Below are 15,091 nucleotides of genomic sequence, written 5' to 3' on the forward strand. Positions count from 1 at the left end.
TTTTTTTTAAGCAACTTGCAGAATAGACTGTAACTAGTTCTCTGCATTTTACATGTAATATGCTACTGGTAGTAAGACAGGAAGTGTTTCCTTTTTCCTCAGTCAGCATCTTGAAATATATGTTGGGACAGTGTCTTTCAAGTTCTGACTTGTTAAGAAAGTTTGTCTAAAACTTTTCCCAGAGGAGGTTTGTCACTTCCTTTGTCAGCACAAAAGCTAAGCCGTGGTCTGAAGTGCAGCTCCCTGGGTTCGCACGCAACTTTTGTTGGGTAGAAGAGTCCACTTTGCCGTTGCTTGTTAGGCAAGTTTGCTGTATTCCACTTAAATAGTTACCATGTTTCACTCCAGCGAAGACTTTGCACATCTGTGAAGTGATGAGTATGTACAAATCCATTTGGAAAATACTGAAAATTCTTGTTAAAGTTTTAATAGGTGTGCAAAGCATACTGAGAATTACAAAAACGAGAAGGAAACTGAAAATGCCTGAATTTCAGTCCTTCTGTTAGGACTGACCAGACAGATGAAGTCCTCTAGAAAGCTGACTATAAGATGCCTCTATAGCAACAGTTTTCAATATCTTTTAATTTGTAGAAGCCCTAAATGTTTTTCCATGGATTTTATACAGCAAATGTAAACCTTGTAGTCATAGATATAATTTTTCTTATTTATTACCTTCTTCAGACTTTTAAGCAGTACTCCACAAGCCTGTAGGAAAACCATAGCTTAAATCATTTTTTATCATGTCAATAATCTATGTGATGACCTACATTTGAACCTCTGTTACTTTTGATACACCAGTTTGGCAAGCTTTAGTCTCTTGGCGTTGGTGTCCGTTTCTCTGGAACTAACTCTACCTCTTGTAAAATTTGGCAGGCCGTATAAGCTTAGTCTGCTAGGAACCATATCTTTAAGACTTTGCTTAGTGAATAGCTAGGCTGAGGATGTTAGTGGCACAGTCAATAGAGAATAGACTTTGTGTTTTGGATATGTGTTCCAAAAGTTTTCTTGGCCCTAGCCCCAGGTGCTGCAGCAGGATTTTTACAGTGAAAAATTATTTCACGTGTTAGAATAACCTCGGCATCTGCTGTTCCTGCTCTGTCAGTATGGAAAAACCATATGCTCAGTTTGACAGGAGCTTTGTTTAATGTCTTTAGTATATGTTTCAGGCTTTTTTCACCTTGTTTGATGTTTCAAGGACAGATGTTAATATGTAGCAATTCTTATCTCACTTCAGTCAGCAGGAAACAGGCATTGTTGCTGATCACTTTACGCTGAGGAACAAAGTTTAGCTGCCAGTCATATGTAGACTGAATGTTAGGTGTCTTACTCTTCATTAAATTATTATTGGTACAAAATTAGATGTTACGATGAAGAGGAATTTTTTCAAAAACACAGGAAAGGGTTAGACAATACAAGTGGTTTGATCAATCAGGTTGTGGGTTTGGGATTTTTGGACATAAAGTATACTCTGTTGCCTTGGTCTGATCAGTGTTAGCTTTTTCTACAAAAATTATTTAATGAGGGACTTTAATTATCAAGTCCCAAAAACATTGCTTGGAGTTTAATTATCTTATTTTAATAGCAGGTTCCTCACCTAGCTCCAGTAGCAGCTCCTCTGTTAACCCAATGGCTTCTCTTGGAGCACTGCAAACGCTGGCAGGGGCTACAGCAGGCCTCAATGTTAGCTCTCTAGCAGGTAAGCTATGTGTTGTGGTGAGTTGGGGAAATAGCTGATTATCGTTCCTGAAGCTGTGCTAATTCTGCTTTTTCCTGCTGCCTGCCTCTTTATGAGGCAGGGATTTGCATTATTATAAAAATAGTGCAGAATATTAAAAGTTAATTTATCTGGCCCAGTAGCAGTACTCAGTCATCTTTATTTCCTCTTTCCCATACAGGAATGGCAGCCTTAAATGGAGGACTTGGCAGTAGTGGTCTCTCCAACGGGACAGGTAGCACAATGGAAGCCCTCACACAGGCCTATTCTGGAATCCAGCAATATGCTGCTGCTGCATTGCCCACACTCTATAATCAGAGTCTCTTAACACAGCAGAGTATTGGTGCAGCAGGAAGTCAAAAAGAAGGTAGGCAGAAAGTTGTGCAAACTGCTTGAGAGAGGTTTTCAAAAGGGTGAGCCCAACCTTTGCAGCTACCTTGTCTGCATAGCTCCTGTTTGACAGCATTGTTTAAAATTCTGGAGTCTCAGAAGATAAGGAAGGAAAATCTTTAAGGTCCCTCGGCTAAGGGCTGTCCAAAGTAGCTTTTATACAGGAGGTTTCTACTTGGATTATCTTGCCTTAAATGCTTAGCACCCTTCCACTTTTTCAGAGGAGAGGAGAGTGTGGGTCTGCAGCATGATACATCCCATTGTCAGGGAATTAGTTGGGTTTTTCTTAAATCTGTTTTCCTGGTTATTTCTAAATTTGGACCCCCATGTCTTTGTCCTTCTCCTCTTTCCCCAGGTCCTTAATGCCGATCTTTTTGCTCTTTAGATTCAGAGTTAATTTAACATGTAGTGTTGTAAAATAATGCAGAATGTGGGGATAGATTTTAAACAGAATATAGAATGATGATTAGAAAAAATATGGAGCGAGGGATTAGAGCTAAGAATTTGGGATAATGCAGGTAGTATGGCTACTTGTATTTTGTACTGAGATGTATTTAGCTTCTTTTTACAGCAAGCTTGGTATAGCCGTTTTTTGTTTTAGTCAGCCTCTGGGCCTCAGGCTTATTATTTGGCCTTTGTTATAGCGAAGATCTGTAAGCCTGTTTTGGTACGGTACAAAAATTACAGGCAAAAATGCTGGAGAAAGAGCTAGAATTCTTTGACTGGTCAATCCCAGCAACAGATCATGCTGACTTACTCTGGAATCAAGTACTCTGCAGAAGTGCCCACAGCAAGGTCATTGTTATAACAAGTTCATTGTTTCCTCTAGCAGATTTAGTTGGCTTGAAAGGCTCTTTCACCTTTTTGGTGAAGTAGGCCTATGGTACCCATGTTTTCTCCTGAACTTATGCTTCTACTTTTTGTTTGAAGGTCCAGAGGGAGCCAATCTGTTCATCTACCATCTCCCCCAGGAGTTTGGGGACCAGGATCTGCTGCAGATGTTCATGCCATTTGGAAATGTCGTCTCTGCTAAGGTTTTCATTGACAAGCAGACCAATCTAAGCAAGTGTTTTGGTATGTTGGGGCTAATCATTACCTGTAGGAGGGGGTGCACAGTAGAAAGACCAAGTTAGTAGAAAATGAGAAGATAAGTTGAAGTTACTCTTTTTGGAGGGTGGGGGAAACGTTTGAAGTTCGTAGTGAGGGACAAGGTACAGTAATGACAACTACATATTTACTTTTCTGAATTACTTTAACTATTTTATTTGTTTAGCTTAAGAAAGCTCTGTGTTTTAAGACCACATTTTTAAGTGATGTCAGTTACACTGGTGTGTGACTCACTGAGTTTTCCCATCCTGTTATCTCCTGTGCTTTGTTTGCAAATTGGGCTTCATTGCAGTTCATGCCTTTGGAATCTGTGGCTCCTTGTTCCTAGTAATGTCTCTTCCAGTACTCTATCCAATCTAGCTTTTAAGTAAAGTGGTGAATCTTCCTTCGTATCCCTTAAGAAAAAAAGAAAAAACAAATCTGAACTCTTCCAATAACGAAGGGTATTTTCCTGATGCTCACTGTGACTTTTTACTTTTCTTAATTTCATATTATGCCTCATTATACCATTTTGGCCCTACGTAATTCACCATGATTGGTGTTTGCAGACTGTAATCATGATGCAGTTCCTCCTCTTCCCCCTTTCTGTCTTTTCAATAATTATTTACACTGATGTGTATACTACTTGCATTTGTTATTATCATTGTGAGTTATTTCTGTTTATACTTTTATATTATTATTATGTCTACAATACGGTAGGGAGTGCTCAGAAGGCAATTTTTAAAGCTTCCTCCTGATTCTTGAAGCCTTTGTTACTTAAATAAAGTCATTTCAGCTGTTATTTGCTACCTATCTTGTGTTTCATTTCTCATCCTAATTTTGGTCTACTTATCATATATTGGACTGTGGAAGCATATCAGGGCAGGAAACGTATCCTAAAACTGCAAATCAGCCTGTCACTCTACTGTTATTATCTGATTGGATTATTTTCAGTTAACTCCTTCAGTTTGTGTAGCCACAAGAGCAAAGTAGATATTCTGCATTAGCTTGAATAGTATAAGGCTGTGCTTGTGGAGGGAAAGATTCGTGGTTTTGTTTTCCCCTCTTTGAAACCCTAGTGATAGCAGATGTGGCATTTTGGTAGTGCAGTAAGGTCTCAGGTCTGTTTTGCTCAGTGGAGGTTTTCTGTGATGGAATAGGAGAGGTCAGCCTTTTTCTATGGCTTTGGTAGCCTTGTGCCTACTTGATGTCTTGTATCTGTTAGTATTTGATGATCAGAAACATGCTGGCAAGTTAATCATTTTTGACACACACAAAAAGTGCTGAGGCCTTAACATCTGTGTATGGAATGATGTCCAAGGGCAGTGATACCAGCCATCAGCTGGGGTTATCTAAGATGGGTTTCCTCAAAACCTAGAGGATGGTCTTTCCCTAGAATGAATATAACTTTTTTCTTCACCGGACAGAAATCCAAACAGGATAGTGATACTAGTGTCACACTGCTGTGACAGCTACTTCATTCCAAACAAACCTACTCCCATAATGCCAAGATGATGATTTCAGTCTTTTGTCTTTAGTGAACTTTCATATATAGATTAACATTTTGCTTACAGGTGTGAGTTCTTGTAAAATTTGAACAAAAGCAAGTATTGCTGTTTGAGTGTAAAGACTGGAAAAATATTAAATTCTTGAACTTTTTATATCTTTTGGTCAAAGGTCTGTATGTTAGAAGGTAACACTTTGTCTGAAAGCACTTGGTAGGAATTGTTTATGAATGATATAATAAAGAGTTGTGAGCTTTTGAAAATGGCATTTCATTCAAGTCTCTCTTACGTTGTGAGGGGCTGCACTTCCAGCCGTGCGTAACTGTTACGGAGAACTTTTGGCACGCTGTAATTATGTATTTTTATTTCTTTAGGTTTTGTGAGTTACGACAATCCTGTCTCTGCACAGGCTGCCATTCAGTCGATGAACGGCTTTCAGATTGGCATGAAGCGTCTGAAAGTACAACTCAAGCGCTCTAAGAATGACAGCAAGCCATACTGAGCGCCCCTCCCCTCCGGGACTGGAGTGAGAAGGATCTTCTGGTAAGTTGGGGAGGAGCGCACTTAGTGATTGGAAGCCCTAAGGCTGTGTTTTTACAGTCCTGGAAGCTGATCCATGCCTGTTCTATCTGGCACATCTTCCCCTGAAGACTCGGCTGCAGCCTCCGCTGGGAATCCCGCTTCGGATGGAGGACAAGTTTGTGCTTTTGTTTCCAGTGTTTTACTTTGGAGTTTAGGTGCCATATCGCTGAGGTTTTTTTTCCCTTATTTAAAGTTTGCTGTGTTTGTAACCAGTGTGTGTTGAGAAGGACCAATGCCAGCTCCTTGGGGGTGGGGAGGGAAGATAAAAGGGAGCAGCAGAAACTGACACCACACTGCCTTGGGGTGGAGAGGAGAAGGGGAAGCAGAACTGACACCACACTGCCATGGGCAGAGGAGAAGGGGAGCAGAAATAACGCTGAACAGCTGATGAAAACAAAGATGGGAAAGGAGAACTGAGTCCATCCAAGTTTGGCTGAGCAAGGAACAGACTCCGCATAGCCTTTGCCATGCCCTACTCTTTGAAAATTCCTTAACGGTATGCCTTTGTGGAGATTTAGTAATTCATCTCTAAAGCAGGAGACAGGCTAGAAGGGCGAACACATTTATGAGTTAAAGGAAAACTGCAGTGGCTGGGGGGGGGGGTTGTTGTTTTTTGGTTGTTTTTTACTGTGTATAAAGTGATGTTTATATAGCACTGTGAACATATGCAGTGCTTTGTAAAACTAAGTAATGTCCTGGCCCAGAAAATTTCACTGGCCATTTACAGTTGAATATTAATGGAATGCAGTGAATTTCTCCATGCTTAGGAAAAAATATCCCTATATAATTCAGCTAGGTGTTGTAGAAAAATTTAGAGAGAGACAGCTTAGTCTGGAGTGATACAAACTGGGCTATAAACAGAAACTTCAGATCCCTGACAATGTAGAGAATATTTTTTTGCCAAATCTTTTTCCTGCCGTTTCCTTAAATTCCCCACGTCTGTGGAGTAATGCTCTTCTACAGAGCATTGCTTTGAATTCATTCTGATAAGCATAATGTAAGGCTGTTCCTCTATTGAAATGGCTGTTAAATTGACATACAAAGCCAAGAGTTTACCCTAAAATAGCTCTTCAGGCTTCTGCTTCATACATGTTCACATGACAGTTGCCTTCTCAGTCTTACTCTGTTGCAAAGATAATTCCCCATTTAAAAAACTAATTTGTGCTGTGATTTAGTCTAGTATTTAGTTTTTTTTTTTTTTTATACTGCAGTTTTCCTTTAAGGTGATGTGTGCCAGTGCAAAACAGGGCTAATACAGGAGCTTTTGAACCAGAGCAGAGCCATCCAGTCTTATTCTGCCTTTTGGCATCAGCTGTTATCTCCTATACTGAAGGAAAATTAAACACACCCCTCCAGTGAACATACACTTCTTTTGCACACTTATGAAATTGCTAATGTGTTGCTAAGGGCCTTGTTATACACTGGTTTTAGGGGGGCTCAAAGGATTTTTGACACTCTGGCCTGAGTTGTTTGAAGAAGAGTAGAGTCCTGTGTTATAATCACCAAAATCCACCTCTGTCACAAGAGGAAGTTTACAATTTATGTATGTCTTTAAGAGAAGTTCTATTTACCTCATATTTTCTCCATTTCCTTGTTTCCTTTATATACCCAATTGGTGATGCCCAGGGCACTAGGTAACACTGCAATCTGGGAGCCAGCTGCTAAATAAGGAGTGTGGAGTGGGAAACAGGGTTTGGACTTTCTGTTCTGCTCCAGCAGGAGGAGCACTAAACCCATCAAACCTGAAATCATGTTCAGAAAATGTGCGCCCACGTGCAAGGGGTTCTGCTGTGGTCCATTGGGAATGTCAGGCATTCGTACAGACTGGGTTCCCTGGCATCTCAAACCTCAGAAGTACAAGGCCTGACCATAGCATCCAAGAAGAGTCCTTTCCATTGTTGAATTGAAAATCGAACAGTTAGTTGGTACCAATCTGTGCCTTGATGGCAGAAGGGTAAAATAATCTATCAGTATTCAGATCATTTTTTGGTGGAAAAGGTTAAAAGGCCAGACTGCCAAATTTCCCATTTATGCTGGCATGTGGTACCCTTCCATGTTAATTATTTGGATCTCTCTAGAAACGTAAGCATACACTTAAGTGAACCATGTACACTTGAATTCTGCACAATGGGAGAGATGTGTCCTGGTTTTCTGAGAAGAGAGTGTTAGAGTGTTGGAGTGTGAAGGCCTCCAGGGTGATAATGGGATTTTTTTATAAATAATATACTTTTCAAGAAAAAAAAAGAAAAAAAAAAACATGGTTGGGAGCAGCTGCTCCAGGTGCAACCTGCTGTAACCAAGAATGTTGTTTCTATTTTTATAGAAGTTTTATACAGCTCCAGGATGGAGAATATTTATTACCTAAATTATTTCACTGGAAAAAAAGGCCAGGGTTTTGTAAAATCCTGAATGTGATTGTTTTACACACATAATGATGTGCATGATTGAAACTACTGATTTTCAGTGGCCTGTTTGCAGCCCAACAACTGCTAAATGGGGAAGATTAACGCTGTGAACCAGTGGAGGAGAGCACTGTGCTCTGGGGTCTCTACAGTCACTCTTACCTTCTTTGCACCCTACCCACTGTACCATCTGAGACCTTTGTCCTGTTTTTCTTTTAATGTGGTGCTCTGGCCTCTTCAGTAGTCATTTCAGTTGCCCTAAACTAGACATTTTAGCTTTTGCCTCCTATAAGCATGTCCTCAGTACTGCAACTTTTGGATCAAGCTTGGCGTTATTGCAAATAGGTGCAACTCCTATTGGCGTTAGGAAATTCAACGGTTTACATTATGGCTCAGTTTGGTCAGTGATTCTTGCCAAACATAATCACCATAGACACCTAACTTGGGCTAGCTCTTGTGCCTTACTGGCATAACTACATTATAAGTGTTGCCAAAAAGAGAGAAAAAACAAAATCTATGAATCTATGCAGGTTAAATTCTGAAAGGTGTGATCCTCAGATGGCTTGAATCAATGCTGTTTTGCTCTCTTCAGTAGAGCTGCATCAGTTTTCACCAGCTGAAGATTTTGCACTTTTTGTGTATTTGTTTCAGATTTACCCCCGCTTTTTTTTTTTTTTTTTTTTTTTTTTGGTGTATCAATGTATATGTTGCCAAAGTTAATAAATGTATCAAGTCTGTGACTGGGGCAGATTTTTTTTCTGATAATGCAACTGATCAGATTAAAATGAACATTTCTGTGTCTGCTTGGCGGCTGCCACTGACTGGGGATTTCTGCTCCTCTTGCCTTCCAGTTCTAAGCCAGTTTTCCTCCTCACTGATTGGCAGGAAAGGTTGGGGGCCTGGGGATTTTGTTTGATTTTTAGGTTCCTGTCATGTTCTCATTCAAGTGCAAATCAAATCAGTCAGCTGTTTTGGGGCCTGGTGGGCTGAACTGCCCAAAACATAGAAGGAGATTCTGAATTAGCAGCTGATGTGAAAGAATCTACTAAAATACTTTGAGTAATGCTTAGAAATATCCTGAGGAGGAAATTATCTGCAGAACAGCAGTTTTAAAAAAAAAAAAAAAAAAAAAAAAAAAAAAAAGCTAGAATGGGCTAGTAAAAATGAGACTGGAAGGAACAATAGAAGACGTAAGAAATTAAAGTAGCAAAAACGTTTGGGGCAAACTTGATACTCCCTGCAGTATTTTAATGTTGGAAGCTGTCATTAGATACATGTCTTGGTTATGATCTGTTCTTGTATCGAACGCTTTATTTCATGGATAGTAGGATAAGAGTCGGATAGTTCAAATAAGCTGCAGAAGGATTTGCTTAAGTAGCCATATGGGCAAAGTATTTTGTACGCTCAAAAACCAAAGAATCTGAATTTTCTACAACAAAAGCCAGTAGGATTTCTGATGCAACAGAATTCCATATGTGCACCAGGAAATACTTGTGTATTTCTAGAAGCAAGATGGAAATATTTGTCTACTTAGTAGATTTTTCTCAGAAGACATTTGATTCTCCTTGACATGCCATAATAAGATAGAAATATTATGAACAATCCAAGTCTCAGTCTGATGCTGCTCAGTATCTAGTACTGTAGCAAACTGACTTGTAGATTCTTCAGCCCCGCAGATAACCAGCAGTCTAAAATTAGATGTCTCCTTGTAGCTTAGTTTTTCTTCCAGCAATGCAAAGCTTGCATTATGAGAAAATGCCTTGGTAGTCATGAAAGTGAAGCCTAAGCAGAATGAGGATTGCAACTTTTCAAAGGTATCTGAAACAATAGCAGTGAATGTCTTTTTGTATCTGAACAATGACATAGATTTATTAGCTGTGGGCTCTATTATCGGGAAAATAGGTGTTTCAGAAATTTTCTTACAAGAAAATATAAGGAAAAAGATTTTCACCTATATGGGAAAAGTTACATTGGAAGCCTGCTTGCATGACAGAATTAACTTGAGCATTTCATCTTGCTAATAGTTTGAGTTAGGGAAGGAAAGGCAAATAGAAACCATTTAGTTGTGAAATTGTTCCTAACTATTTAGTTTGGAAACTTCTAAAAGCAACTTGGATAAATCACCTTGCAAATGAAGGATGCAGCCGTACATAATGTGCTTTGAGAGCTTCCTGATGCAGACACTTAAACGTAAGGATGTTGTGCATCACTGATCAGACTTACCACAAAGTATAACATACAGAATGAAGAAAGTTGTACTACATTATCACAGCTGTGAGAATTACAGGGACACACTGAAATAACTTTCCCCAAGTTACTAAGTTCTTATCCAGCTTCTCATGGCTCTGCTCTTGCAGGCCAGGCTAAGGACTGTTTTTGCTCTTCCAAAAGACCTTTAATAAAACTTGGTCTTCCCCTCAAAATTGCTGAGTGAAATATTTGAAAAGATGTCTATTAAAAACCTCTAAAACAAATCACACAAGGAATTTCTGTGGTGCATGCTAGATGTCACTTGATTTCATTACTTTTTTTCTTTCTCATGCCTCAGAGCTCCTGTGATGAGTTTGCCTCTCTGGTTTACAGCTGAAACCTCACAGTTCTGCAAACTACCTAGAGCATTTCTAGAACTTTAGAAACAACTGTAAGAGTTGAACTGCCCTCTGTTTGCTGGAGTTGGTTTAAGCTCCATATGAAGTCCTTTCTCTAAATTGGAAAGTATGAAGAGCAAATTCATCTCAGCAGTACTAGTAAGTTTGCAGTTTTAGTTGGCAGTGTTCTTCTTGCTTTGAAACTAGAGTGCAATGCTTGATATTCTCAAGCGTGCTATAAATGTGACAGGATAACATGAAAGTCTCTTATCTTGCTCCAGTTCCTAACCAGTAGCACTGAGAGGTGCTGAAGAATAGGGCACCAAACAGGAGATTAGGATGAAATCTTAGAGAAAAGAGGGGGGGGGGAAAAACTTGCTTCCTTTCTCCCCTACCTCCTACATTCTTCCCAAACTGTTCCTTCTGTTCTGCAGTTCAGAGGCTGAGGGGAGGCAGCAGAGGTGTTTCTATCACTTAACATAAGAATTATTATTTTTAAAAATTCAGCTCAAGAAGGCTTCAGGAAACACATCTTTTTACTCATGAAACTGGCAACAGTGACTGTAGAGCTTCTCAGAGCCCAGAATCCCCTCCTCAGAAAGTCAGGGAGCCGGGGGCTGTTTGTATAAAAGGTTGGGAAAGGAAAATCCCTGGGCAGGTCTAATGGTATGAAAAGGGCTCAGCTAGGACAAGTCTTAACTTGCAGTCAAGTCTTAAGGATTCCTTCTCTATTGTGTGGGGTTTTTGGTTCCACTTATTTGTCTCGTATAATCTTTTTTTTTTTTTTCCTCCCCTCCCCCTGTTTCAAACCACCCGCTCCCAGTTTCCTGGGCTCCTAGGGAATAAGAAGGGGCTGTAGCTGAAAAAAAGAACATGGATTTCCTGGGCTACCACTGCCTAAGAACTTCCCATGTTAGGATGCAAGAAAAGTCTCAGCCGTCAAACCACCTGTGAATCCCTTGTGTCCTCTTGTCTTGTCTCTCATGGTCTTAATCTCTGTGGGCAAATGTTAGCCCTGGAGCCATATTTTTTTAGAGTCAATCTCCTGGGGAGAGTGCTTGCTCTGTTCTTCTCTTAGAGCTAGTAGAGACCGTGGGCACGGGACAAGGTGAATGCATGCTGATCAGCGTGTCAGGAGGCCGTGGAGTGCCCCACAGCCTGGGCGTGGAGAGGGAAATCCAGGCCTCTGCTTCCATTTGGTTTCTGGCAGTTTGATGTTTACTTGGTGTCCTTCATGTACTTTGACTTTTACTTGTCCATCGTTAGCATGTGCTGCCCTTCCCTGTCGACTCCCTTCCCCAGGAGGTCTCGTTGTACGGTGCCCATTCTTGTTCTCTCTCTCTCCGTGTTTGGATGTACTGCTCTGTGTAACTCAGTGGGTCTCCCTCTTTCTGGTTTGTTTTTTTTCTAGATTCCTGCCGTTTGTTCATCGTTGTGCCTAAAGCATGTCGATGTGGCGTTCAAGTACATCGTCCAAATCCTTGTCTCTTCAGCTTCTCTGATGCTTGAACTCTCACCTTTGACCTTGTGTTGACCTTTGATGCTGATGTGTATTTTTATTATGTTTGTTTCTTTCTTGTTTTTGGTTTTTGGGTTTTTTGTTTTTTTTCCTTTTTTTTTTTTTTTTTTTTGTGCTGCCAAATTGGTTTTGCTAGAAAGACTGCTGAAGGGGAATATTTAAACTTGCATTTGAATATAAAAAAAATTTCTATTTTTCTAGACCTTCGTAAGATAACCACTTGATTTTGTGAATCTGATTCTTTGTAATTGTCTTCAGAGCAGCCTTGCTAGCATACCTTGTGGAGTATTTGTATTTCTGTGAACATACAGCCAATCACTTTCTAGGCTTAGTTTTTTCTGTGTGCTTAGTTTTAAAAACACAGTTTTGAAGAAAAAGTCAATTATATGGTGTGACTCAATCTTTCAGGAGGCTTCCTAGTCACATTTTGCTGATCTGGTTTCTGTGCTTGAGGAGACAGCATGTATTTTTTATGAGTTCAAACTCGTGACTTGAGTGGCATCAGCAGAAAACACTTGAACTACACTTTCTTCTGATTGTAGCTACGTTTTTGCCCTGGCACTTACTGATTTCCCCTCCCCCTCCCCTGTGTGATTATCAGTCTGCAGTGAAAATTTGATCAAAGTTGATGTTGTATTTTGTTAAGCCCCAGCATGCTTGTTTTTTCGTAACTACAATCTCCTCAGCAAAATGTGATGTTTTTGTTTTATTCTTTCAAACTAAGATAGTGCCCAGAAATGTTTTGCATGTTTCCTGCTGTTTTCTTCACACCCTCGTATATATCGCCTTCACCTCTCTGTTTTCTATAGTTTGTGCAAAAACTGAGCAATTTAATGGGTTTCAAAGGTATCCTTTTAAATTGGTGTTTTTGGTATAACAAATGTCCAATCAGAAGCCACCTGAGGGCATCTACCTGTGCACTTAGACTGTCTGCCTGACAGCGCGCCTGGAGCTTGTTCCATCTCCGGAGGCGTAGGAGGTGCCCTGGGGCTGGGTTGCCCTGCTCCTGTAGCAGGAGTTTTGGTGGAAGGGAATAGTTGGGAAGCAGGAAGATGGGGCAACTTCACAGTATTTCTGTTTCCAAAATTCTCTGAAACTAGGGCTCCTTTGAAACACTCTCTACTAGTATTTTATATAAGTTGGGGCACATTTTTTGCGAAGTCCAGCCCCAGTTTAATACCATCAGTCAGACCTTAGTGGCAGGATCCTTGAAGACTCTAGGTTAGCTCTTGAAATAATAAAACGTTTGGAATGTTCCAGAGAAAGCGTTTGTAAACCTGGTCACACAACTGCTGGCTCTTTCCCCAAGCGACAAGCACAATACAACAGCCTCTGAAGCTGTTACCTGAACAGGGTACCATCCCCAGCTCTCTTCTCAAGGGCCTTAGCTGGGGAATCTCTACGGAGATTTTTTAGTTTTTGTTTAATTTTTAATTGGGTAATGAGCTAAGCAGTTTTTCCTGCCTCATAGGATGAACTAGAACAGGTTACCGCTTTCTGGGTGTCAGGCTTCCCTCTACCCTACATATGATCTGCACAGGTAGTAACTGGGACGTAGCTTCTAGATGAAGGCACCTCGAAGACTGTTTGCTGTGGTGAAATTTCAGTCACAGGGAGAAGTGAGCTAGTGTAGGTGCCTTAACAGGAAAAAATAGTGTGAAGTGAAATCCCAGGAGAAAGGGGTTTGCTGAGAAGATAAATGCTCTTTGATTGGGTAGAAATCTTATTTTTGTCCAGTGCTTGGGATAATGAAGATGCTAAAGGACTTACTCTGTTCTACTACTGAGTTGGCTGAGGATACAATAAATCTCAATAGACATTGGTTAGATTTGTGTAGACGGTCCTTAAACTGCTTATATAAGACAGAACATTTTTGGACATGGTGCATATACCTGGGAATGGAGTGCGAGGTTGGATGAGAAAAGGATAGAGACTTGTTTATTTGGGAGGTAGGGTTGTGGGCTGGCTGCTGTTAGTCCCACAGTCTGAATGCACAGGGCTGTGTGTCAGTGGGGGGCATTGATACCCTGCAGTGTGTTGAGTAACTGCCAGTACATTTCTGTACATGCGCGTTTGGTTCCATAAGGAACTTCGGGGAAACCTGTGGAAAAATATCTGAAGAAAACCAAAATGCCAAACATTGGATGTTTCTTTCCTTTCTTCTTTCCTTTTCTTCCTTTGGTTGTTTTAATTGTTCTGTGGTGGTTTTAATGGATTTGAGACAGTGGAGCAGCAGCTGCCTTTCTGATTTTTGGCTGCTTTTTGTGAATAATTTAAAAAGAAAATTTACATTTTGGAGACAAACCTGTGGGCTTTTTTATTGGTACAAACATTGTATTTAACACTAGGGGTTTTGTACAGTTTTTTGCCTTTTCTACTAGAAAACAATGTAAAGTGATTCACAATGTGATGAGAAAACAAATTGCCACTATGACCAAATGTAGAGTCTGTTCTGCAGTAACGGGATTTAATCAACTCGAAGTCGTGGTTCAGTCATAGAAATGCTTTTCTTTACCTTGTTTGAGCTGTTCCTTTTTTCTTGTTTTGATTTGCAAAACAAAATGTCTTTTTGTGTGAAATTGTGTTGTACTCTGTAGAGAATTACGGATTTTACTTTAATGGTTTAAAAAGCAGAGGAGCACGTGTTGCTTTTCTGAGCTGATCGCAGAGTTTGTGTAGTGGATTTAAAAATGAAAAGATTTGTTACAAGTTTGGAACGAGCGAGTATGTGTTAAAGGAATTTTCTTCCTTTTGTGTGTGTTTTTTTTTTTTTCTTTTTGTCCCAAAGGGCAACTTAAAGCTGTTTTAATTGCACAGACACACCGACAACAAGTCATTTTGTATATGCCAAGTGTGGTACCTTCCTTTGTTTATTTGCTATTAAACTGTTTGAGAAGAGTCCTTGTGTGTTGTCTTTGTGTCTTAAACTTGAGATTCTTTTTGGGTCCAGGTGTGGGGAACTGTCTTCGGGTTTATTAGCTGTGAACTACAAAACTTTCATGGTCCAATGCCACTTGTTTTGGATGCACAAGATAGCCCTGGATTTTAACCTCTGTGTGATCAGTTACTTTGAGGAAAGAAGGAAAAGATTTTTTTTATTTGCTTTTCTTGGCCTTCATTTTGTATCATTTTACAGTATAGTCTCCATTAGACAAGATATAGAGAAGCTGCAGATCTTGGATAATGCAAATATGTGATGCACTGGGGAGTAAAGCATACACATATCTGACCTCACAGTGCTTGTGTGTGCACTGTGCTTCATGGTATTTCAAGGACTAATTAACTTTAGCATGGCACCAAACTTG

General features: G+C 40.1%; 1 protein-coding gene across 41 annotated transcripts in view; it reads left to right on the forward strand.

The window, feature by feature from the left end:
- The window catches only part of CELF1 (CUGBP Elav-like family member 1), a 65,564-nt gene extending 50,880 nt beyond the window's left edge, over positions 1–14,684 (forward strand). For 17 of the 41 annotated variants that reach the window (XM_068945647.1, XM_068945662.1, XM_068945629.1 and 14 more), the window contains 4 exons: positions 1,583–1,696; positions 1,896–2,081; positions 3,035–3,178; positions 5,070–14,684. In XM_068945647.1, coding sequence (XP_068801748.1) covers positions 1,583–1,696; positions 1,896–2,081; positions 3,035–3,178; positions 5,070–5,197 — 572 coding nt within the window. In that variant the 3' untranslated portion in view covers positions 5,198–14,684. The remainder of the gene's footprint in view (positions 1–1,582; positions 1,697–1,895; positions 2,082–3,034; positions 3,179–5,069) is intronic. The other 24 variants (XM_068945644.1, XM_068945649.1, XM_068945636.1 and 21 more) reach the window with 3 other exon arrangements.
- The last annotated feature ends 407 nt before the right edge of the window (positions 14,685–15,091 follow it).

Source organism: Struthio camelus, chromosome 5 (genome assembly GCF_040807025.1).
Source record: "Struthio camelus isolate bStrCam1 chromosome 5, bStrCam1.hap1, whole genome shotgun sequence".
Classification (NCBI taxonomy): domain Eukaryota; kingdom Metazoa; phylum Chordata; class Aves; order Struthioniformes; family Struthionidae; genus Struthio; species Struthio camelus.